This window comes from Pelophylax lessonae (assembly GCF_965119305.1).
Source record: "Pelophylax lessonae genome assembly, chromosome: 12".
NCBI lineage: Eukaryota > Metazoa > Chordata > Amphibia > Anura > Ranidae > Pelophylax > Pelophylax lessonae.
Window position 1 is genome coordinate 130,119,254 of NC_138779.1, and position 27,197 is coordinate 130,146,450.

The 27,197-nt window shown below is 43.7% G+C and overlaps 1 protein-coding gene across 1 annotated transcript in view; it reads left to right on the forward strand.

Moving 5' to 3' along the window:
* The window catches only part of LOC309567888 (uncharacterized protein), a 246,936-nt gene that overhangs the window by 35,366 nt on the left and 184,373 nt on the right, over positions 1 to 27,197 (forward strand). The window contains exon 4 of the mRNA XM_082273403.1: positions 19,992 to 20,338. Within this exon, the coding sequence (XP_082129529.1) occupies positions 19,992 to 20,110 (119 nt within the window). The 3' untranslated portion in view covers positions 20,111 to 20,338. The remainder of the gene's footprint in view (positions 1 to 19,991; positions 20,339 to 27,197) is intronic.

The window sequence follows — 27,197 nt, forward strand, 5'->3', positions numbered from 1 at the left end:
TTGTGGAGAAGTTTAAAGCCGGATTTGGATACAAAAAGATTTCCCAAGCTTTAAACATCCCAAGGAGCACTGTGCAAGCGATAATATTGAAATGGAAGGAGTATCAGACAACTGCAAATCTACGAAGACCTGGCCGTCCCTCTAAACTTTCAGCTCATACAAGGAGAAGACTGATCAGAGATGCAGCCAAGAGGCCCATGATCACTCTGGATGAACTGCAGAGATCTACAGCTGAGGTGGGAGACTCTGTCCATAGGACAACAGTCAGTCGTATACTGCACAAATCTGGCCTTTATGGAAGAGTGGCAAGAAGAAAGCCATTTCTTAACCCCTTCCGTACCGCGTCATGTCAAATGACGTCGGCACAAATCCTTTCTCGATCCGGGCGGACGTCATATGACGGCGCCCGGATCTCCCCGCTACTGCGCGCCCCCGGGGGCGCGCAGCGCGGCGATCGGGGGTGAGGCTCGTCCCTCGGACTGAGCCCAACCCCGATCAAGGTAAACAGCCAATGAAATTGGCTGTTTACCACGTGATCGGCTGTGTCAATCACAGCCGATCACATGAGCGGCTCCAGCGCGAGCCGCTCGTTACTTCCTTAATGCGCGCTCCCGGGGGCGCGCAGCGCGGCGATCGGGGACGAGGCTCGTCCCTCGGACAGAGTCGATCCCCGATCTAGGTAAAGAGCCAATGAAATTGGCTCTTTACCACGTGACCGGCTGTGTCCAATCACAGCCGGTCACAAATGTCATCAGAGAACACAGTAACTAGCTGTCACCGTGTTCTCCTCCTCACACACTGATCCTGTGTGAGGAGGAGATTGTGGTAACAGCTAGTTACCAAGTACAGTGCACCCCAAACACACTGATTGCCCCCCCCCCCCAATAAAGAGCACCTGTCACTAGCCCATCAAAGTACCCGAGTACCTGTCACCAGCCCATCAGGTACTCTGATGACAGGTACTCGGGTACTCTGATGGGCTGATGACAGGTACTCGGGTACTCTGATGACAGGTACTCGGGTACTCTGATGACAGGTACTCTGATGGGCTGGTGACAGGTACTCGGGTACTCTGATGACAGGTACTCTGATGGGCTGGTGACAGGTACTCGGGTACTCTGATGATGGGTACTCGGGTACTCTGATGACAGGTACTCGGGTACTCTGATGACAGGTACTCGGGTACTCTGATGACAGGTACTCGGGTACTCTGATGATGGGTACTCGGGTACTCTGATGACAGGTACTCGGGTACTCTGATGACAGGTACTCGGGTACGCTGATGACGGGTACGCGGATACTCTGATGACGGGTACTCGGGTACTCTGATGACAGGTACTCGGGTACTCTGACGACAGGTACTCGGGTACGCTGATGACAGGTACTCGGGTACTCTGATGACAGGTACTCGGGTACGCTGATGACAGGTACTCGGGTACTCTGATGACAGGTACTCGGGTACTCTGATGATGGGTACTCGGGTACTCTGATGACAGGTACTCGGGTACTCTGATGACAGGTACTCGGGTACGCTGATGACAGGTACTCGGGTACGCTGATGACGGGTACTCAGATACTCTGATGACGGGTACTCGGGTACTCTGATGACAGGTACTCGGGTACTCTGACGACAGGTACTCGGGTACTCTGACGACAGGTACTCTGGTACTTTGAGTACCCGTCATCGGAGTACCCGAGTACCTGTCACCTACCCATCAGGGTACCCAAGTACCTGTCACCTACCCAACAGAGTACCCGAGTACCTTCCACCTGCTCATCAGAGTACCTGACACCTGAAGTACCCGAGTACTTGCCACCTGCTCATCATTACCCATCACTACTCATCAGTACCCATCAGTACCTATCACCTATTAGTATCAGTACTGATCATCCGTACCCATCATCAGTACAGTATCAGTATCACCTATCAGTATCAGTACTACTCATCAGTACATATCAGCTGCCTGTCACCTGCCCATAAGAGTACCCGAGTACCTGTCACCTGCCTATCGGAGTACTCGAGTACCTGCCACTTGCTCATCAGTACCAGAGTACCTGTCACCTGCCCAGCAAAGTACCCGAGTACCTGTCACCCTTCATACAGCCACCATGTCCAAGTCCAAAAAGGTTTATATACGTCGTCCGTTTAAACCTAAATACCGGTGTTATGGCAGCAGATAGCTGCCATAACCCTGGTATTTTTTTAAACGGTGGACGGTTGGCTTTCCGATAAGGGTGGTCCCAGCGGCGGATTCGCCGCGATATCACCCTTCCGGGGTGGCGGAAGAGGTGCCCCCCCCCCCTCCCGCTGCATTCTGGTCCTTTTCCCCGTTTACCGGACCCGCCGGCAGCGGGGAAAACGATCCGGTCCCAGATCCTCACAGACAGGATGTCGAGTGAGGGCAAGCTTGCCCTCACTTGACTCTATGGTCTTGGAGGACCGGAGCTACGGCAAATGTCATTGCCTAGCAACCAGTTTAAAGGTCCCTTTTTTTTTTTTTCATTTTATTTAATTTTTTTTTAATTTTTTTTTTTATTTTTTCTATCTTTTAGTGTACTTGTGAGATCTGAGGACTTTTTGACCCCAGATCTCACAAAAAAGAGGTCCTGTCGTGCCTTTTTCTATTACAAGTAATGTTTACATTTCTTGTAATAGAAATAAAAATGATCAATTTTTTTTTTTTTAAAAAACAGTGTAAAAATAAAAAATAATAAATAAAATAAATAGTAAAAAAAAAAAAAAAAAAAATTAAAGCGCCCTGTCCCCGCGAGCTCGCGCGCAGAAGCGAACGCATACGGAAACCCCGCCCACATATGTAAACAGTGTTCAAACTACACATGTGAGGTATCGTCGCGATCATTAGAGCAAGAGCAATAATTTGAGCCCTAGACCTCCTCTGTAACTCAAAGATGGCAACCTGTAGAAATTTTTAAAATGTCGCCTATGGGGATTTTTAAGTACCAAAGTTTGTCACCATTCTGTGAGCGTGCGCAATTTTGAAGCATGACATGTTGGGTATCTATTTACTCGGCGTAACATTATCTTTCACATTATGGAAAACAATTGGGCTAACTTTACTGTTTTCTTATTTTTTAATTAAAAAAAGTGATTTTTTTCCCAAAAAATTGCGTTTGGAAGACCGCTGCGCAAATACGGTGTGATAAAAAATATTGCAATAATCTCCATTTTATTCTCTAGGGTCTCTGCTAAAAAAAAATATATAATGTTTTGGGGTTCTAAGTAGTTTTCTAGCAAAAACAACTGATTTTAGCTTATAAACACCAAATGTCAAAAATAGGCCTAGGCAAGTGGCTAGGATGCATGATGATGCTCCTTGGATGTTTAGGCCCCTCTATATGGCTAGGCTGTGAAAAAGTCTCACACATGTGGTATTGCCATACTCAGGAGGAGTGGCAGAATGTATTTTGGGGTGTCATTTTTGCTATGTACATGCTATGTGTTAGGAATATTCTATAAATTTACAACTTTGTGTAAAAAAAAAAGTTTTTATTTTTTTCCCACATTTTCCAAAAAACTTGTGGAAAAAAATGACATGTTCAAAGGACCCATAATGCCTCATAGAATATACGTTGGAGTGTTTGCTTTCCAAAATGGGGTCATTTTGTGGACTTTTCCATTGTATTGGTGCTCTAGGGCCTTGAAAAGTGTGATAGGTAGTAAGAAAGTTTTATGTGTATTTATGCTCCTAAAACGCCTTATGGTGCTACTTGGACGTGGAGTCTCTTTTTGTGGCCAGGCTGTGTAAAAGTCTCACACATGTGGTATCACCATACTCAGAAGGAGTAGCAGAATGAATTTTGGGGTGTCATTTTTGCTGTGTACATGCTATGTGTTAGAAATAGCTTATAAATTGACAACGTTTTGGGAAAAAAAAAAGAAAAAAAAATGTTTTCTTCATTTTCCCAAGAATTGTGGGAAAAAATTATAACTTCAAAAAACTCACCATGCCTCTTACTAAATACCTTGGACTGTCTACTTTACAAAAAAGGGTCATTTGGGGGGTATTTGTACTGTCCTGACATTTCAGGGCCTCAAGAAAGGAGATAGGCCATCAGTACATCTGGTGTGATCAATTTTCAGTAATTGGTACCATAGCTTCTAGACTCAATAACTTTCACACAGACTAAATAATATACACTAATTTGGGTTAATTTTACCAGAGATATGTAGCAGTATAAATTTTGGCCCAAATGTATGAAGAAAAATTAATTTTTTGCAAAATTTTATAATAGATACTAAAAAAAAGTGTTTTTTTTGCAAAATTTTTGCTCTTTTTTTGCTTATATCACGGAAAAAAAAAACCCCAGTTGTGATCAAATACCACCAAAAGAAAGCTCTATTTGTGTGAAAAAAATGATAAAAATTTTGTTTGGTTACAGTGTAGCATGACTGAGCAATTGTCATTCAAAGTGTGAGAGTGCTGAAAGCTGAAAATTGGTCTGGGCAGGAAGGGGGTCTAACTGCTCTGTATGGAAGCGGTTAAAGATATCCATAAAAAGTGTGGTTTAAAGTTTGCCACAAGCCACCTGGGAGACACACCAAACATGTGGAAGAAGGTGCTCTGGTCAGATGAAACCAAAATCAAACTTTTTGGCAACAATGAAAAACATTATGTTTGGCGTAAAAGCAACACAGCTCATCACCCTGAACACACCATCCCCACTGTCAAACATGGTGGTGGCAGCATCATGGTTTGGGCCTGCTTTTCTTCAGCAGGGACAGGGAAGATGGTTAAAATTGATGGGAAGATGGATGGAGCCAAATACAGGACCATTCTGGAAGAAAACCTGATGGAGTCTGCAAAAGACCTGAGACTGGGACAGAGATTTGTCTTCCAACAAGACAATGATCCAAAACATAAAGCAAAATCTACAATGGAATGGTTCACAAATAAACATATCCAGGTGTTAGAATGGCCAAGTCAAAGTCCAGACCTGAATCCAATCGAGAATCTGTGGAAAGAACTGAAAACTGCTGTTCACAAACGCTCTCCATCCAACCTCACTGAGCTCGAGCTGTTTTGCAAGGAGGAATGGGCAAAAATTTCAGTCTCTCGATGTGCAAAACTGATAGAGACATACCCAAAGCGACTTACAGCTGTAATCGCAGCAAAAGGTGGCGCTACAAAGTATTAACTTAAGGGGACTGAATAATTTTGCACGCCCAATTTTTCAGTTTTTTATTTGGTAAAAAAGTTTGAAATATCCAATAAATTTCGTTCCACTTCATGATTGTGTCCCACTTGTTGTTGATTCTTCACAAAAAAATTACAGTTTTCTATCTTTATGTTTGAAGCCTGAAATGTGGCAAAAGGTTGCAAAGTTCAAGGGGGCCGAATACTTTCACAAGGCACTGTACTCAGCTCTCCTGTTACAGCATCTGTGAAACAGTAAATAACCAAGAAATAGCAGCGATGGTGGAGGCAGCATTACAGTTAACTATTTGTTACCCTACACATTAAAAAAAATCTTGGAGTTCTTCTCCAAAGTAATATTACTACAGTTTAAAGTGTTACTAAACCCACAACAGTAAAATCAGTCTGTATACAGTATAAAGCATGCTTAAATATTTACTGTGAAACCTAAGGAAATAATCCTGCGCATTGTGTAAAAAGGCTGTTTGATCCTATCTTCTCCGATCCTCCCCTTCTTCCACTGCCCCAATCCCTCTCCTGATGGAGCTTTTGGAGTTACTGTGCACATGCTCAGTTTGGTGTGTATTGCTAGAGAGGTTTTTTTTTTTGTTACAGCACAGGGCCAATCAGCACTGTCCATACAGAGGGTCAGGGGTCATGCAGCCTCATAGGACAGTCAGAGGAGAATGAAATCTCCTCTACACTGATAGAAGTCATAAGACTGCTATACCTGCTTATGAGGTATTTAGCAGTTTACATTTACTAAAATAATTGCATTTCCATGTACTGTGTACTGTGGGAGACCAGATATAGTGAATGCTGGGTCCTGGGTTTATTAACACTTTAAAGCCCAACATCAGGCTAAATGCTTTTTTTTTTCTACACGTCCCCCAGATGTTGTTGAAAATATAGATTGCTATGTGCCATGCCTGTACCATCTCCTGTGCCATGCCTTTACCATCTCCTGTACCATCACCTGTGCCATGCCTGTACCATCTCTTGTGCAATGCCTGTACCATCTCTTGTGCCATGCCTGTACCATCACCTGTGCCATGCCTGTACCATCTCCTGTGCCATGCCTGTACCATGACCTGTGCCATGCTCTTACCATCACCTGTGCCATGCCTGTACCATGACCTGTGCCATGCCCGTACCATCACCTGTGCCATGCCTGTACCATCTCCTTTGCCATGCCGGTACCATCACCTGTGCCATGCCCGTACCATCAGCTGTGCCATGCCCGTACCATCACCTGTTCCATGCCCATACAATCTGCTGTGCCATGCCCGTGCCCTCTCCTGTGTCATGCCCGTGCCATCTCCTGTGCCATGCCCGTACCATCTCCTGTGCCATGCTCGTACCATCTCCTGTGCCATGCCTGTACCATTTCCTGTGCCATGCCTGTACCATCTCCTGTACCATGCCTGTACCCTCTCCTGTACCATGCCCACAGCCCTGCATCTCCTGTACCATGCCTGCAGCCCCTGTTTTGTGTCTCGAGGTGGTCCAGTTAGGTCCAGTAGCTGCTGCATTTCCCACCCTAGGCTTATACTCGTGTCAATAAGTTTTCCCACTTTTTTGTGGTAAAATTAGGTGCCTCAGCTTATATTCGGGTTGGGTTATACTCGAGTATATACAGTAACTGTTATTTCCCACACAGGATGCTACCAGTCCTCAGTAGTGTTGAGCGAACACGGACTGTATTATTCGTGTTCGTACCGAATAATTGGATTTTTTTTACCCGAACACGGACACGGACACTTTACTGTATGTTCGGGTAAAAATCCGTGTTCGGTCGTTTTATTTCCGGGTTTTGCATGCTTTGGCGCTCTTTTCATGGCGGGCTTTCAACAGCCAATCAACAATCGTTTAACTGGTGTGCCTTAAGCCATCCCAGCCATGCCTGCAAATGTCTTAGTAGCTGTGATTGGCCGTCTGAAGCATGTGACCAAGTCTTTATAAGTTCGAGGCAGCCGCCGCAGCAGCGTCATTCTGCTGCTTAGCTAAGGGACAGAGCACACATCAATGTGCTGGCTGCTGATTAGGGAAAGATAGGCAGGAAAAAACCATTTGTGTCCGGATAGAATTGAGGGACAGGTCGGAGTGTTTAGGCAGGGCGAGTTGTAGGCATTTTAGGGATAGAGTCTGCTGAATTATAGGGTCAGTGTCTTCTACAAACTACAATCGATATTGCTGTGTGGGGGGTGGGGTGAATCTGCACTCAATCCTGATCTACGATCTCTTCTCAATCCTGTTAGGGACAGAGTCTGCTGAATTTTAGGGAAACTGTGTTCTACAAACTACAATCGATATTGCTGTGTGGTGTGGGATTGGAGATAGGCAGGTGTCAGTGATCCACATCCATTTTTCTGTGTGTGAGCTGCAGTGAACACAATCTTTTTGGGCTGCAGTGAACACAATCTTTTTGGGGTGCAGTGAACAAAATCTTTTTGGGGTGCAGTGAACACAATCCTTTTTGGTGTGCAGTGAACACAATCTTTGTGGGGTGCAGTGAACAAAATCCTTTGTGGGGTGCAGTGAACACAATCTTTTTGGGGTGCAGTGAACAAAATCCTTTTTGGGGTGCAGTGAACAACATCCTTTTTGGGGTGCAGTGAACACAATCTTTTTGGGGTGCAGTGAACAAAATCCTTTGTGGGGTGCAGTGAACACAATCTTTTTGGGGTGCAGTGAACACAATCTTTTTGGGGTGGAGTGAACAACATCCTTTTTGGGGTGCAGTGAACAAAATCCTTTTTGGGGTGCAGTGAACAAAATCATTTTTGGGGTGCAGTGAACACAATCTTTTTGGGGTGCAGTGAACACAATCTTTGTGGGGTGCAGTGAACACAATCTTTTTGGGGTGGAGTGAACAACATCCTTTTTGGGGTGCAGTGAACAACATCCTTTTTGGGGTGCAGTGAACACAATCTTTTTGGGGTGCAGTGAACACAATCTTTGTGGGGTACAGTGAACAGAATCTTTGTGGGGTGCAGTGAACACAATCTTTGGGGGGTACAGTGAACACAATCTTTTTGGGGTGCAGTGAACACAATCTTTTTGGGGTGGAGTGAACAAAATCATTTTTGGGGTGCAGTGAACAACATCCTTTTTGGGGTGCAGTGATCAAAATCCTTTTTGGGGTGCAGTGAACACAATCTTTTTGGGGTGCAGTGAACAAAATCCTTTGTGGGGTGCAGTGAACAGAATCTTTGTGGGGTGCAGTGAACACAATCTTTGGGGGGGGGTACAGTGAACACAATCTTTTTGGGGTGCAGTGAACACAATCTTTGTGGGGTACAGTGAACAGAATCTTTGTGGGGTGCAGTGAACACAATCTTTGGGGGGTACAGTGAACACAATCTTTTTGGGGTGCAGTGAACACAATCTTTGGGGGGTACAGTGAACACAATCTTTTTGGGGTGCAGTGAACACAATCTTTGTGGGGTGCAGTGAACACAATCTTTGGGGGGGTACAGTGAACACAATCTTTTTGGGGTGCAGTGAACAACATCCTTTTAGGGTGCAGTGAACACAATCTTTGTGGGGTGCAGTGAACAACATCCTTTTAGGGTGCAGTGAACACAATCTTTGTGGGGTACAGTGAACAGAATCTTTGTGGGGTGCAGTGAACACAATCTTTGGGGGGTACAGTGAACACAATCTTTGTGAGGTGCAGTGAACACAATCTTTGTGGGGTGCAGTGAACACAATCATTGTGGGGTGCAGTGAACTCAATCTTTGTGGGGTACAGTGAACACAATCTCATACTTCTGAAGATTTGAGGGTGCTGCCTGTTCCATACTCCCCCTACTCCTCATCTAGCCTTTTAGGGGTACAAACAATAGTAATTGGGGCCTAGTGTGGTTGTGTACGTGTGATATACATACACTTTTTTTGGATCATATTTTCTATTCCGCTATTTAATCAAAAACCTTTGGGGATCAGTTAAATTGGGGGATAGTCTGTGTTGGTACGTGTGAGAGAGATCCACCTTTCCAAGTTGTTGGGGTTCATCTCATACTTCTGAAGGTTTGAGGGTGCTGCCTGTTCCATACTCCCCCTACTCCTAGCCTTTTAGGGGTACAAACAATAGTAATTGGGGCCTAGTGTGGTTGTGTACGTGTGATATACATACACTTTTTTTGGATCATATTTTCTATTCCGCTATTTAATCAAAAACCTTTGGGGATCAGTTAAATTGGGGGATAGTCTGTGTTGGTACGTGTGAGAGAGATCCACCTTTCCAAGTTGTTGGGGTTCATCTCATACTTCTGAAGGTTTGAGGGTGCTGCCTGTTCCATACCCCCCCTACTCCTCATCTAGCCTTTTAGGGGTACAAACAATAGTAATTGGGGCCTAGTGTGGTTGTGTACGTGTGATATACATACACTTTTTTTGGATCATATTTTCTATTCCGCTATTTAATCAAAAACCTTTGGGGATCAGTTAAATTGGGGGATAGTCTGTGTTGGTACGTGTGAGAGAGATCCACCTTTCCAAGTTGTTGGGGTTCATCTCATACTTCTGAAGGTTTGAGGGTGCTGCCTGTTCCATACTCCCCCTACTCCTCATCTAGCCTTTTAGGGGTACAAACAATAGTAATTGGGGCCCAGTGTGGTTGTGTACGTGTGATATACATACACTTTTTTTGGATCATATTTTCTATTCCGCTATTTAATCAAAAACCTTTGGGGATCAGTTAAATTGGGGGATAGTCTGTGTTGGTACGTGTGAGAGAGATCCACCTTTCCAAGTTGTTGGGGTTCATCTCATACTTCTGAAGGTTTGAGGGTGCTGCCTGTTCCATACCCCCCCTACTCCTCATCTAGCCTTTTAGGGGTACAAACAATAGTAATTGGGGCCTAGTGTGGTTGTGTACGTGTGATATACATACACTTTTTTTGGATCATATTTTCTATTCCGCTATTTAATCAAAAACCTTTGGGGATCAGTTAAATTGGGGGATAGTCTGTGTTGGTACGTGTGAGAGAGATCCACCTTTCCAAGTTTTTGGGGTTCATCTCATACTTCTGAAGATTTGAGGGTGCTGCCTGTTCCATACCCCCCCTACTCCTCATCTAGCCTTTTAGGGGTACAAACAATAGTAATTGGGGCCTAGTGTGGTTGTGTACGTGTGATATACATACACTTTTTTTGGATCATATTTTCTATTCCGCTATTTAATCAAAAACCTTTGGGGATCAGTTAAATTGGGGGATAGTCTGTGTTGGTACGTGTGAGAGAGATCCACCTTTCCAAGTTGTTGGGGTTCATCTCATACTTCTGAAGGTTTGAGGGTGCTGCCTGTTCCATACCCCCCCTACTCCTCATCTAGCCTTTTAGGGGTACAAACAATAGTAATTGGGGCCTAGTGTGGTTGTGTACGTGTGATATACATACACTTTTTTTGGATCATATTTTCTATTCCGCTATTTAATCAAAAACCTTTGGGGATCAGTTAAATTGGGGGATAGTCTGTGTTGGTACGTGTGAGAGAGATCCACCTTTCCAAGTTGTTGGGGTTCATCTCATACTTCTGAAGGTTTGAGGGTGCTGCCTGTTCCATACTCCCCCTACTCCTAGCCTTTTAGGGGTACAAACAATAGTAATTGGGGCCTAGTGTGGTTGTGTACGTGTGATATACATACACTTTTTTTGGATCATATTTTCTATTCCGCTATTTAATCAAAAACCTTTGGGGATCAGTTAAATTGGGGGATAGTCTGTGTTGGTACGTGTGAGAGAGATCCACCTTTCCAAGTTGTTGGGGTTCATCTCATACTTCTGAAGGTTTGAGGGTGCTGCCTGTTCCATACTCCCCCTACTCCTCATCTAGCCTTTTAGGGGTACAAACAATAGTAATTGGGGCCCAGTGTGGTTGTGTACGTGTGATATACATACACTTTTTTTGGATCATATTTTCTATTCCGCTATTTAATCAAAAACCTTTGGGGATCAGTTAAATTGGGGGATAGTCTGTGTTGGTACGTGTGAGAGAGATCCACCTTTCCAAGTTGTTGGGGTTCATCTCATACTTCTGAAGGTTTGAGGGTGCTGCCTGTTCCATACTCCCCCTACTCCTCATCTAGCCTTTTAGGGGTACAAACAATAGTAATTGGGGCCTAGTGTGGTTGTGTACGTGTGATATACATACACTTTTTTTGGATCATATTTTCTATTCCGCTATTTAATCAAAAACCTTTGGGGATCAGTTAAATTGGGGGATAGTCTGTGTTGGTACGTGTGAGAGAGATCCACCTTTCCAAGTTGTTGGGGTTCATCTCATACTTCTGAAGGTTTGAGGGTGCTGCCTGTTCCATACTCCCCCTACTCCTAGCCTTTTAGGGGTACAAACAATAGTAATTGGGGCCTAGTGTGGTTGTGTACGTGTGATATACATACACTTTTTTTGGATCATATTTTCTATTCCGCTATTTAATCAAAAACCTTTGGGGATCAGTTAAATTGGGGGATAGTCTGTGTTGGTACGTGTGAGAGAGATCCACCTTTCCAAGTTGTTGGGGTTCATCTCATACTTCTGAAGGTTTGAGGGTGCTGCCTGTTCCATACTCCCCCTACTCCTAGCCTTTTAGGGGTACAAACAATAGTAATTGGGGCCTAGTGTGGTTGTGTACGTGTGATATACATACACTTTTTTTGGATCATATTTTCTATTCCGCTATTTAATCAAAAACCTTTGGGGATCAGTTAAATTGGGGGATAGTCTGTGTTGGTACGTGTGAGAGAGATCCACCTTTCCAAGTTGTTGGGGTTCATCTCATACTTCTGAAGGTTTGAGGGTGCTGCCTGTTCCATACCCCCCCTACTCCTCATCTAGCCTTTTAGGGGTACAAACAATAGTAATTGGGGCCTAGTGTGGTTGTGTACGTGTGATATACATACACTTTTTTTGGATCATATTTTCTATTCCGCTATTTAATCAAAAACCTTTGGGGATCAGTTAAATTGGGGGATAGTCTGTGTTGGTACGTGTGAGAGAGATCCACCTTTCCAAGTTGTTGGGGTTCATCTCATACTTCTGAAGGTTTGAGGGTGCTGCCTGTTCCATACCCCCCCTACTCCTCATCTAGCCTTTTAGGGGTACAAACAATAGTAATTGGGGCCTAGTGTGGTTGTGTACGTGTGATATACATACACTTTTTTTGGATCATATTTTCTATTCCGCTATTTAATCAAAAACCTTTGGGGATCAGTTAAATTGGGGGATAGTCTGTGTTGGTACGTGTGAGAGAGATCCACCTTTCCAAGTTTTTGGGGTTCATCTCATACTTCTGAAGATTTGAGGGTGCTGCATGTTCCATACTCCTCTTCCTCATCCTCCCTTTAGGGTAGGAAAAAATTTAATCGGGCCTAGTCTGTGTTTGTACGTGTGAGATACACAGTTTTTTATCCTATTCCGCTATTCAATACACACCCTTTTGGTGTAAAAAACATTAAATTGCGGCATAGTTTGCATATTTGACATTTGCATATATTGTGCCTTGTTGCGCTGTTTTGGGTACTCCACCAACATGGCCAGTGGCAATGACGCCATTCTCAGCTTAACTATCCCACTTCTATGCCTCCTTGAAAAAACAATTTGGGCGATGATGGAAGAGGATGTGGCACAGGATGAGGAGGAGGAGGAGGAGGATGAAGAGGTAACATTTCAAAGGCTTTCAGGGCAGTCATTCGCAAGGGGCTCCGAGGGTGGGTTCCTGCACACACAAACGCCAGGGACACAATTGTCCAGCAGGGGCACAGTTCTGGAGGATGAGGAGGATGAGGAGGAGGAGGAGCTGGAGGAGGAGATGGAACCATGTTCACAGCAGGGTGGCACCCAGGCCAGCTCATGGCCATCACTGGTGCGTGGCTGGGGGGATACAGAGGACACGGACGATACACCTCCCACAGAGGACAGCCTTTCGTCGCCTCTGGGCAGCCTGGCACACATGAGCGATTACATGCTGCAGTGTCTCCACAACGACCGCCGAGTTGCCCACATTCTAACTTGTGCTGATTACTGGGTGGCCACGCTGCTGGATCCCCGTTACAAGGACAACGTACCGTCCTTAATTCACTCACTGGAGCGCGATCGCAAGATGCGCGAGTACAAGCGCACGCTGGTAGACGCCATGCTGCTGGCATTCCCATCTGACAGCGGGGCCACAGTGGAAGCACAAGGCAGAGGAGGAGGAGGTCGCCAACGCAACCAGGGCACCGCCAGCACCTCAGAAGGCAGGGTTAGCATGGCCGAAATGTGGAAAAGCTTTGTCAGCACGCCACAACAAACAGCAGCACCAGCAGCTCAGATGGAACGTCTTAGCAGGAGGCAGCATTTTACCAACATGGTGGAGCAGTATGTGTGCACACGCCTACATGTAGTGAATGACGGGTCTGCCCCCTTCAACTTCTGGGTCTCCAAATTGGGCACATGGCCTGAGCTTGCCCTTTACGCCTTGGAGGTGCTGGCGTGCCCTGCAGCCAGTGTATTATCTGAACGGGTATTTAGCACGGCTGGGGGCGTTATAACAGACAAGCGCAGCCGCCTGTCCAGAGACAATGTGGACAAGCTCACGTTCATTAAAATGAACCAGGCATGGATCCCACGGGACTTTTCCGTACCTTATGCAGAATAGCAATGGATACCGACCTTACCCACCCATTGTTCCATTTTTGCTCTTTCTCACTCTTTTGGGGTGTACCCTCATTTAAAATTTTTGAAAAGAAGCAGTGTTGGCTACCTCGTCCTCCTCCTCAGGGCCAGATTAATGTAGGGGCTATTGGAGCTGCAGCTCCAGGCCCCTACCTTTTATATAGGCCCCGGGTTGGCCATATTCACTGTTACCGCTCTTCTGTCACTTGTAAACACAGAAGTCTGGCTTCTATGCTCGCTTCCCCAGGCAGCACCCTCAGAACCTCCCCACACAGCGTGAAGGCCGGACAAGGAGGGACAGTTGGCGATGCATGGATGTGTTTATGGGCTTCAGAGACAGCATCCCATGTTGAATTAGGCATGCATGGCTGCACCCTTCCTCCTCTGGGTGCATGGCAAGGCACGGCCCTTAAGGCCCTTCAAAATCCTCAGCACCAAGCCCATGATGCTGTTAATCCGGCCCTGGTCCTCCTCCACCGCCGCTTCCACCTACACCGCCCATAGGTGTGCGCAGCCTATTGCATTAAGGTGTGCACCCCAAAGTTGAAATACACATGCATGTGTTTGCCAGCAGGGAGAGTAATGTATCGGGGCCATGTACCTGTAGGCAAGGAGAAATAGAGCAGAGCAGGTCCCAGGGAGATCTTTCCCATCTCCTCACTGGCAATGCTATGTGCCCTAGGTGATTAGGGTGTGCCCAGGCACACCCAGCACACCCTGTGCGCACGCCTATGTCACCGCCACATCCACCACCACCTCAACCTCCCTCCTACTCCATATGGGCCTCGTCCTTCAGAGATGAAGAAGAACATTGTTTTATTTTTCTGTTTTTTTTTGTTGTTTTAAGTTATTTCCCTATCCACATTTGTTTGCAGAGCACTTGCCATGCTCTTAATTACGTTTTGCTGCCATTTGCAGCACTCTAGCCCTTTCCTTTGGTGTTTTAGAGCCATTTTAGTGCCTTAAAGTTCGGGTCCCCATTGACTTCAATGGGGTTCGGTGTCCGGGAAAAGTTCGGTAAAAGTCCGGGACACGGACCCGGACTTTTTTTTAAAGTTCGGCCGAACCCGTCGAACACGGACATCTAGGTGTCCGCTCAACCCTAGTCCTCAGTCCAACCAATGGTTTTGTGATTAAAACTTTTCCTATAAAATCTCTATAGATATTACACAAATAATGCAACTCTATTATTATATATACATCATAAAATGCATTTATGAACTGAAAGCATTTAAAAAAACAGAGTCTGACCTGTTACAGTGAAGGAAAAAAGTATTTGATCCTCTGCTGATTTTGTACGTTTGTCCACTGACAAAAAAAATGATCAGTCTATATTTTAATGGGTTTTTTTAACAGTGAGACAGAATAACAACAAAAATATCCAGAAAAACGCATTATCAAAAAAAGGTATAAATTGATTTTCATTAAAATGAGCAAAATAAGTATTTGATCCCTTATCAATCAAAAAGATTTCTGGCTCCAAGGTGTCTTTTATACAGGTAATGAGCTGATATTAGGAGCACTCTCTCAAAGGGAGTGCTCCTAATCTCCGTTTACCTGTATAAAAGACACCTGTCCACAGAAGCAATCAATCAATCAATCAGATTCCAATCTCTCCACCATGGCCAAGACCAAAGAGCTGTCCAAAGATGTCAGGGACAACATTATAGACCTACACAAGGCTGAAATTGGGTACAAGACCATTGCCAAGCAGCTTGGTGAGAAGGTGATAACAGTTGGTGTGATTATTCACAGTTAGAAGAAACACAAAATAACTTTCAATCTCCCTTAGTCTGGGGCTTAATGCAAGATCTCACCTTGTGGAGTTTCAATGATCATGAGAACAGTAAGGAGTCAGCCCAGAACTACACAGGAGAATCTTGTCAATGACTTCAAGGCACCTGGGACCATAGTCACCAAGAAAACAATTGGTAACACACTGTGCCTTGAAGGACCTAAATCCTGCAGCGCCCACAAGGTCCCCCTGCTCAAAAAAGCACATGTACCGGCCCGCCTGAAGTTTGCTAATGAACATCTGAATGATTCAGAGGAGAACTGGGTGAAAGTGTTGTGGTCAGATGAGACCAAAATCAAGCTCTTTGGCATCTACTCAACTCGCTGTGTTTGGAGGAATGCTGCCTATGACCTCAAGAACACCATCCCCTGTCAAACATGGAGGTGGAAACAATATGCTTTGGGGGTGTTTTTCTGCTAAGGGTACAGGACAACTTTACCGAATTAAAGGGATGATGAACGGGGCCTTGTATCGTCAAATCTTGGGTGAGAACCTCCTTCCCTCAGCCAGGGGATTGAAAATGGGTCATGGATGGGTATTCCAGCATGACAAGGACCCAAAACACATGGCCAAGGCAAAAAAGGAGTGGCTCAAAAAAGAAGCACATTAAGGTCCTGGAGTGGCCTAGCCAGTCTTCAGACCTTAATCCCATAGAAAATATGTGGAGGGAGCTGAAGGTTTGAGTTACCAAACGTCAGCCTCGAAACCTTAAAGACTTGGAGAGGATCCGCAAAGAGGAGTGGGACAAAATCCCTCCTGAGATGTGAGCAAACCTGGTGACCAACTACAAGAAACATCTGACCTCTGTGATTGCCAACAAGGGTTTTGCCACCAAGTACTAAGTCATGTTTTGCAAAGGGGTCAAATACTTATTTCACTCATTAAAATGCAAATCAATTTCTAACTTTTTTGAAATGTGCTTTTCTGGATTTTTTTGTTGTTGTTCTGTTTCTCACTAAAATTATAGACTGATTATTTCTTTGTCAGTTGGCAAACATACAAAATTAGCAGGGGATCAAACACTGTTTTTCCCTCACTGTATTAGCCTCTTGCAGTCCATATACAGCAGGGCTCAGAGTTTGAGAGGAAGAAGTGGCACAAGGAGCCCATCAGTTCATATGCTGACAAGTAACATGCTAATTGGAAAAGAAAACAGTGACAGAGAGATGAACTCAGCTGTTAGTGTCTGGAACCCCTGGTCCCGATGATAGTCCCGGACTATCTATAACTTCTTTGCTCGTTTTGTGTCTTGCAGGCCTGGGAGGCTGGTTTCTGGAAGTTACACAGACGGAGACAGATGTATAGTGAAACCAAGCTCTCAGTTTATTATAGGCTCGTTGTGGTTTATATAGTAAAGAGTAAGGGCATATAGCATAAGTATAGGATACTTGTTACGTTCTTATTGGTTAAACAGTTTAAGGAAACCAAGCGTCATTTCGGGAAATAAGCGAGTACACTTAATACCATATAGGGCATATAGCTTATTGCTAGAAACGCCTGACATGATTTCATCAAAAACCACAAACAGAAACTTGCCATAACTGTAACACGTACACATTTGCAAAGCTTGTATAACTAAGATACATAGAAAATGGAGTGGGAACATACAAAATGGAGGGCAAATAAAATTGATACCTCCCCATCTCCCACAATCCCCTCTTAAAATCAATAATCTTCCCAATTGATTTTCCCAGAAAAAAAACCCTGTGTCACTCCCTAGATAGTAAGGTTACTCTTTCCCTTTTGTTTGTGACTCTTGACATACTTAGTATATTCATTAGGGCTGTTAGTTGGGGGTCTCTTGCAGCCTGCAATTTGGTGGGATAGCATTGAAATATTCTTCACCTTTGGCCTGGAAGCTCTAGCAATAATACACATTACCAGCTTGAAGCATGCAAATAGAAAAAGCAAAAAGAGCAGGACCATGATAACGGTCATAGCAATATTTTTCAACCAGGAAAATATTCCTCCGACTCCAAACTCTACATTACTAAAAGGACTCCATGTCTTAGCAATATTCCTGGCTTCCTGTTGCAGCTTATCTACTTCCTTCCTATGTTGTGCAATAATATCATAATAATCAGGGATCTCAACAGAAGTGTTGTGTATCCATGTGCAGCATTCCTAAGATACATAGAAAATGGAGTGGGAACATACAAAATGGAGGGCAAATAAAATTGATACCTCCCCATCTCCCACATCAGCACTGCGCTGTTTCCCCCTTCACTGTCCAGTCACAGCCTGGGGTGGGTCCAGAATGATCTGGGCTTAGAAAAAGTGTGATGAAGAATGCTGCTTATCAGATTTAGGAAATCTAGGGAAAAAAAAAAAAAAAAGGTACTGTGGGGGAAATCTCTAGATTGAAAGCAAATGTTGCAGCAAACGCTGATTTTTTTTATTAGCTATTCATTTTATTTTGTTTGTGGCTGGAGTTCTGCTTTGATTTAGATAAAACTGCTAATATGTAAGAAAACAATGGAACTGTGGACTATCTGTAATGCTAGACAAGAGCCTTGAGTGCACACACTGTACAGGAGGAAAGTATATAAATCAGGGATCCTCAAACTACGGCCCTCAAACTGTTACAGAACTACACATCCCATGAGTCATTGTAAAACTTTGACATTCACAGACATGAGTAGGCATGATGGGAATTGTAGTTCCTGAACAACTGGAGGGCCATAGTTTGAAGACCCCAGATATAAATTGTCATTCCTATTACAACAGGTCACACAATTGCCAGGAATTCAATGATAAATATGTAAAAAAAAAAACAATTTTGCCTGTTTTTGTTTATTGATATATTTTTGTTTTCCTGGACTGCAAACTCATCATTACAGACAATGCAATTCTACCCAACAGAAAGTCTCTCAGATCATGGCTGGTATGTTTTGCCACCATCCCTTGTTAAGCATAAGAATAAAATGATTTTCTCCTCTGGATGGGATTTTGTAGGCCAAAAAAAATAGAAACAAATATGTATATATAAAAAATTCCTTAATTTTATTCAAAAGTACACATATAAATCACAGCATGATAAAAAATGCATGTATTGGGGCACTGGAAAAGAGCTCCCACACACATTTGGCAATAATTGCACAAGGTATAAGACCCCTTAGTAGAGGGAAGATCCGATCCAACGCGTTTCAAACATAGTGAGAACTAATAGTTCTGTTCATCAGCCATTCCCATGGAATCCTCTTGGAGAGAGGGTGTCCTATCTTTTGGAACCATCAGCACTTTTGGGGCTGTCAATTTCAGCCCCCTTTTTGGACAATCTATCTGCTGTTTGAAAATCCCTATCTCTATTTCTGGATTCATTTACCTCTTGGATCACTTTAAAACCAGAGTGTTTTTGCCTTTTGCCGTTCATCTTGGGATCATTTTATCTGTATCCTGCGGCCCTACAGGAGAATATGGAGCCAGTCCACCTTATGATGACTTGGACGCATACATCTGGGATTCTCTCCAGCTAACAGTTTTTCTTATATGGTTCTTTTGGAGGAAGGATTTCATGGGCTTTTTCATCTTTTTTCTCCCCCCCCCCCTTTTTCTGAGTTGGGATCAATCCCTGATGAAGAACAGAACTATTAGTTCTTACTATGTTTGAAACGCGTTGGATCGGATCTTCCCTCTACTAAGGGGTCTTATACCTTGTGCAAATATTGTCAAATGTGTGTGGGAGCTCTTTTCCAGTGCCCCACTACATGCATTTTTATCATGCTGTGATTTATATGTGTACTTTTGAATAAAATTAAGGAATTTTTTTATATATACATATTTATTTCTATTTTTTTGCCTACAAAATCCCATCCAGAGGAGAAAATCGTTTTATTCTTATGCAATTCTACCCAATAGCAATCCCTCCCCAAGACATTCCTGTCACTTAATTAGAAGCTTTTTGTGTGACTAGGAAACCGTTTGCAACATTTCTTGGAAGCAGCTGAAAAATCAGAAGGAATGCAATGTCCACATACGCTGTGATTACATTGGTTTAGTGGAGAGTTTGTCCTTAAAATACACTTTTTCTGCTCATTGGGTTGGCTAACATTGTACACTACTCTGCTTGTATAATAGAATGTACTCATCTTTGATTACATTTTGGGATTGCCTTCTCAGAATGGTATATCTAATGTTATTACCTGAAATTTTATAATGGAATTTTTCTTGTGCCAGGGATTATTTCTTCTGTACTCTTTTTAGAAATGTGTATCTTCTGTCCTCTCTAGTAATGTCCCTCACATCCGTACTGTAATCGGATTCAAATGAGATCTATGTTAATCCCTCCATATGAGCAAAGGACAACTGCTTTCTATTTATAGTTGATTAGGAAGCTGTATATGACTGCTGAAAAACTGCTTTGGCCTCGTCTTCCCTACAGGTATGAGGAGGGCCAACCCATCCAGAGAGTTCACAGGACAAGATGCCACCGAGAGAGCTGCCCTAACTATCCAGACTCACTATCGTAAATACCAGCAACATAAGCATCACCAGGGATAGCCGAAAGACCATCCTGGATCTGCCTGAACCACCGCTACCCTTGGATACCATGACTGCAGCTTACCACATTCTGTGAAGACAACTTATGCCCGATTCCTCATGCAGAAAGATGAGAGACTTCTACCTCATAGGCCTATCAGAACACACAAATCTCACTGCAGACAGTACAGGAAGGATGAACAGACAGTTGGGTTTCTAGTTAAACAGGACCCAAAAAAAAAATCAGGAGTCAAAACTTAACCACTTTACCACCGGAGGATTTTGCTGTCTTACGTCCAGGCCACTTTTTGCGATTCGGCACTGTGTGACTTTAACTGACATTTGCGCGGTCATGCAACGCCGTACCCAAACGAAATCTACGTCCTTTTTTTCCCACAAACAGAGCTTTCTTTTGGTGGTATTTGATCACCTGTGCAATTTTTACTTTTTGCGCTATAAACAAAAAAAGAATGAAACTTTTGAAAAAATTATATTTTTCACATTTTTTTATATGAAATTCCCCCCAGAAAAATGTAAAAATCAAAATGTTTTATCATTTTTGGCCAATTTGTTTTCTGCTACATATTTTTGGTAAAAAAAAATCGCAATAAGCGTATTTTTATTGGTTTGCGCAAAAGTTATTGCGTTTACTAACTAAGGGAAAGATTTCTGTAATTTTTGGTGTTTTTTTTTTTTAACGAGTAATGGCGGCGATCTGCGATTTTTTTTTTTTTGCGGGACTGCGACATTTCGGCGGACAGATCGGACCCTTGACTGACATTTATGACACTTTTGGGGGTACCATTGACATTACTACAGTAATCAGTGCTATAAATATGCACTGTTACTGTAAAAATGACACTGGCAGGGAAGGGGTTAATTTTATTGGAGAGGGAGGGGTTAATGTATGCCTGGTACTTACTGACGTGTGTGGGGGGAGGTGACTGAGTAACACAGGGACAGATTGCATGTTCAGCTAGGCTAAACCCTGCAATCCGTCCCTGTCTGTCACTTAGGAGATCCGCCCGTTTTGTTTACACAAGCGGGCGGATCTCCAGACTCGATTCCCCCCGACGATCGGGGAAGAGCGGCGGTGATCACCGCCGCTCCTCCCCTGGCCCGACTCCCGCTGTGACTGAAAACAGCGGGAGCGAGCCTCCGGCGGCGCGCGCGCGCCGCCCACAAGGGGAGGAGTCCAGCGACGTAGGTCTACGTCGCTAGACGATAAGGAGCCACTGTGCCGCAGTAGCAGCAATGTGAGCGGTCTTTATGTGGTTAACATAGGCGCAAATACTGACCAAATCTTAATTCTCCAGATACATTGAGATATCATAATAATATTGGCTTGTCATAGGTGGCTTCTAAGGTTTACTTGACACACCAATACAAAATCATAGTTTGCATACACGCACAGTAGAATCTTTCTCTGTGTTCAATATGCAGAATACTGTATCATAGCATACACCATGTGAAACTTCAGATGACCAGGTCCCAATTCTTTCATTCAGTTTAGCTTCCACATATCCTTCAAAAAACCCTCTACAATGCACACCTACCTTAAGTTGGTACTTCTCTGCTGTAGGGATCTCTGTCCATAGAAACTCTCATGATACTATAACAGTCTCACTGATAAGCAGTAGCTGTGCTTGGAGACACTAGTGTCTGTAAAGAAAAGGATAACCCATGGAATCAGCTTTAGTTAATTACAAAGTGCAGGAAGTCTGTGTTATAACATTCCATGTATACTGGTTGCGATTATTTCTTTCCTGAGTCATGATTGTATACTAGTTAGAATTGAGATAATCAATGGTAATAATTCACCACTCCGCATCATTTATACAATGACTGATTATGACAGAATCTTTGTATAAATTTAAGCAATATGATCTGTTTTTGTAAATCTGATGTATGTATCCTTTGTATAACAAATCCTACATTGGAAAATATATTATCCGGGTTATAAAGCCAAATGTTTAAATAAATATTGTGACAATTGTGAAATTGGCCAAAAGATATGCTGGTGACAAAGAAGGTATATGGAAAAATGTTCCCTGGTTTGATGAGATGAACACTGAGATTCGTGGCCTTTGTGTGATGGTAAAGAACATGATCCTTACCTTTTCAGCAGCAGGGACCAGGAAACTGCTTGGAATTAACTAGAATTTAATGAAAAGTGGACTGAGTTGTAGAGGAAAATCCTTTTTAATCTGTAAGACCTAGGACTGAGATAAAACATTCTCTTTCAGCAGAACACAGCTAAAGGCACAAATGGGTGGTTAAAAAAACAAGAGCCTGAATGTGTTATAATGGTAGTATATGCCAAGATCTCAAACCAATATTCTCTGGCAAGACTTAAAAAGTGCTGTTTTCAACCATTAAAAGTTGCACAGAACAGAACAATTGTACCAAGTGGAATGGGTGAAATTATAGGAGCCAAATATGTAGAGCTGCTAGAGCACGTGTCAAACACAAAGCCCCGCGGGCCGAATCTGGCCCTCCAGGCCATTTCACGTGGTCCTCTCACCTCTCTTGCAGCTGCAGCAATCCCCTTGTTTCTGCCTCCACCTTGTCTCAGCAGTCGGCAGTAGAAAGGAGGAAAGAACTCCTCCTCCAGGTCCTGTGCCTCTATGTGCAGGTGCGCAAAAGCTTTTCTCTACCCCCCCCCCTCCCCATCTCAGCATTGGCAGCAGAGAGGACGACAGAACTATTCCTACAGATCCTCCACCCCTCTGTGCAGCGACTCCCTAGTCTCCATCTTCCCTGGTCTCAGCATTCAGCAGAATCCAGGCCTCCTCTGGTCCTCCCCCAGACCCTGCACTTTCTGCTTTGCAGCGCCACCCCTGGCCTCTTCCTGACAGCAACACAATATAAGGGGGTGATGGGGGACTCTTGACTTCTAATGGTGGGGGCCTCATGACATCTGATGTAAGAGGGGGGGGGGGGGTTGATCTGGACATCTAGTCTTACAGATAAAACCAGCCTTTTGAGGTCAACCATAATGCTAATGCGGGCCGTAATGAAATTGAGTTTGACACCCTTGTGTTAAAGGATCACTATAAAAACTCATTATCTGTAATTGAAGCCAAAGGTGGTTCTGCAAAGTGTTGGAGTTTTGTGTCACAATAAATATATTGTACATCTTCAGATTCTGATGTGCATTATGTAAATCGATTGGTAAATATTCAATATAGAATCTCTTTTAAAGGACAGCTTAGTTTCCAGTTAAGTTGCCCTCTATTACCACCCCATCAGTGCACCCGGCAGTGCTAAATACCTGCCTTCAGCAACACTTAAGAGATCTTTACTGTGTCACATTGCCTGGTGCTTGGCATCCTGTTGTAGTAAATAGTGTTGAACAGCAGCAGGTCTACTACATTCATTTCTATGGATGAGTCTGTACTCATGTTGGCAAGCAGTGGAAACATGGCCCACCAGCACTGTTTGGTACTGGGTGAGGTCACACAGTGGAGAAGAGCTGAAAGTAAGCATTTAACCCTGTTGGGTAAATTGAGGAGCTATGAAGAAAACTTTAATAAAATTGAGTAACTCCACTTTTGTTGAGAAAATAACACCCCCCTCTGGGTGATCCCTGTACTTTGCAGGGTTTTTACCAAACTTTGTTGCAGATTCCTATCTTCTGTTATTCTGAAGAAATCCCTCTGTGTTTCTCTATGCCCATGTGGGAAAGTGAGTCTAATGGGAGTGGTTTCATAATTATCAATCAGCTGTGCAGCTGCAGAGCACTAATGAGGAAATCTGCTGGACCTGCATCCCTTTAGTCGTGTTCCTATTGGGAGTATCTCCTCAAAAATGACATTTTTTGTTCCGGGGGATGCCTGAAATCTGAATCTTAGGCAGGCTTCTGGGAAGATTGTTGAGGCAATCACACAAGCAGGAAATGATGTTTCTGGGGTGTGGTCAGTATACAGTCTGTGTACAGAACACCTCCAGGTAGCCATATTGCATTGCATTTTCAGAAAATTACAACAGCTGCAGATTGAAAGGGAAAGGTAATTTTTAATAACATTCAATTACAATATGATTTGTGTCGCAATTGTATACGCTATATTGTTTTTTCTTTATTTGTTATTATTTTCCCCCACGAAAGTGGAGTTACCCTTTGAGGATGAATATTTAGGAATGTTCTATTATGTGCTTTGAGATTGTGTGCACTCACAGAAGGGGAGAGACAATCAAAGAGGTGACTGCATATTAATTCTAGGTCCAGTTCCCTAGCTTTATTTTAGACAAGTAATTTAAACAGTCAATAGACGTGTGATGACCTATTAAATCTTGGCTTAATCCAGTATGTCAGTATGTCCATAGTGGTAGGCATATTCTCACTGCCTGACAACTATCAGTGGTCCCATCAAAAAGTAAGGAAAGCCTGTGCTGGTCACTTTGGCTTCCCCCAAAGATAGGTAGTAACTCTTTTGGAGGAACTATGTGAACTCTTCGTCCTGCCCACAGAATGAAGGAGCTGCTATGTTCAGTTCCCTCTTTAGATGTGCATGTTTATGTTCATTTAGCACTATATTGCTTCAGCTCATTGTTCTCGCCATTGTTTAGCTGTAAATATGATGCTGCTCACCCACTTTTTTTCATATCTACTGTCCATCCGTTCTTAAATCCCTCTTGTTTTTTTTTTTTTTTTTGTAGTCTACTTTAATCTGTGCCCACTTTTCTCACCCTAGGATAATTTATCTATGCCTCCTCTTCTCCCCCCCAGGGCTGGCACTACCATTAGGCAAACTTCAGACTCTATAAATATAAAGGCAAAAGGGGAAAAAGAGAAGCATATCTAAGTGTAGACTGTAATATAGTTTAATAAGCTCATAATTGTAGCAACTCAAACATAATGTAAAGCACAGGAAGGCTCATCAATGAAATAAATGGAATGGTTGCCCCTGCACGGCAGGGGATGTTGGAGGAGTCCGGATATACAGCACTGTCAAGAACATGGAGCCGGCCAAGACTGTCTGTCATCAGGGTCGACTGCACCATGTGACTTCACTGGGGAGGAGATGTGACGCATTTCCAAGCATGCACAATGCTTGGAATGGCAAGCACGCTCCTTTCTCAAGCAGGAGGGGAGAGGACTTTTGGAGCCTTATAAGTGGATCGTGGAGGCAGGCTCTGAATATCGTGGCACTAAAGTGCCCAGCTTTCTTAGTTCAAATACATTCAAAATAGATGATTTATAAATAAATATATACAAATATATATATATGAATTTTGAATTTATTTGAACATGCTTGGAAACTCGTTGCATCTCCTCCCCAGTGACGTCACCATGCTGACGGTGTAGTCCACGGAGCATACCAGTGCTGGACCCTGATGACAGCTGGTCTCAGCCAGCGCCACGTCCCTGTGCTGTGCACTCCTGCAGTGCCCCCCACCGTGCAGCGGTGACCGTTCCATGGAGTTTTATCATTGATGAGCCTTCCTGTATTTTTCAGTATGTGACTTGCTAAAAATTATAAACTTATTAAACTAATATTACAGTCTACACTTAAAGGTACTTTTTTTTTCATCCCTTTTGTCTTCCCGTTTATAGCGTAAGCTTCTGCTCTTGACTCAAATTTAAAGCTTCAAATTTTGAACTTTTATTTTTTTTGGTAGAAAGGAGGGTGCCCTGCCTCTCCCTTTTATCATTCTCTTCCGCTTTCATCCATGCCTTCTCTCCTCACTGGTAATTTTTCTCCTTCATGCTCACTCATCTTCTCTATACCTCCATAAGTGTACTGTGCCTCCACTTATATTTAGAACAGTTCAGATATAAGATAGAGAAGTACACACAAAATAAACAAAATGTTCTACATTAAACAATTCCTAGTAATAAAATGGTAGCTTTTACAGGTGGGAGACTGCACTGGACTGACCTACTTGGTTTGGGGTCTGTGAGTTGGTGATGGTGGGGGCATGTTTGGAGAGTTCGCTCCCGATAAATCCAGCTCAACTTGATGGAAAGGTGGCAGTGATCCCTTTTCCTCTGGGTACCGCCTCAAGGTCATTTCCACATTTACTCGTGAGGGTAGGTAAAAGGAGCGCCCGGTACCCAATTAGAAGTAAAATAAAGGTGAATATATAGTCGGTTTATTGAAAGTGACAAAGCATGATAAAACCAATGCGTTTCAGGGGAACAGAGACTCCCCCTTCTTCAGGGCTATCAAAGACAAAAATAGAGATGTACAGAAACATATATGTATATAGCATGATGTTCATATATGTAAATAAAGGTTAGAGGGTAAATATCATTTATATGTCTTACGTCATACAAAAAAGTAAAGCTGTATTTAGAAAACAACTAGTCTACGTACTTAAAAACAATGCATATTAAAAAGCTAATAAAACCTGATAAAAGGAACTGGAGGGAAGGAGGAGCAGAATAATGAAATGGATAAGAAAAGCTTCTTAAAAAATGGTGTGGTCTAAAATACAAATCCATAAGATACTTGAAAATTATATATTAAAACAGAGAAATGGTCACTGACTTGCTGCTGTATGCTATGATGGGTGGGGATATACCCAAACTGGTATATCTGGGGGAAAGCAGTCATTCTGATGTAAATGCTGGGGAAAGGAAGGGAAGGGAAAAGTGGACAGGGAGGGAACCAGGAGGGAAGGGAGGGAAAACGGGGGAGGGGGGATAGGAAACTGGAGGTGAAAAGGGGAGTGGGAAGGGTGGTTTGGATGGGGGGGAGGGGGTTGTGTTTTGGGGACAGGGGAGGTGCAAGGGGATGTGTGTAGGAGAGAAATAGATGGGAGAGGGGGGAAGGGGAGGAAGTAGGGGGGGGGCAGGGGAGCTGGGGGGGTGGGAGAAATAGAGAGGGGGGATAGGGAGGGGGGTAGGGGAGGATGTGGCTGGGGGGAGATGACGGGATGCACTGGGTAGGATATCTGATTAAGATCCTAGAGCAGTACAGAATGGGGGTTTCAGAAGCTGGGAAAGGGGTTTTTGAGAGACTGGAAGGGAGGTAACGGGAATATGAGTGGGTTAAAGAGACTAGTGGGAAATGGGCATGAGAATCTGGGGAACCTGTGGGGGATGAGCTGAGATGGGAGACGGTGGATGGCAATGGCATGGGGCAGGGAAAAGGACAGAAAA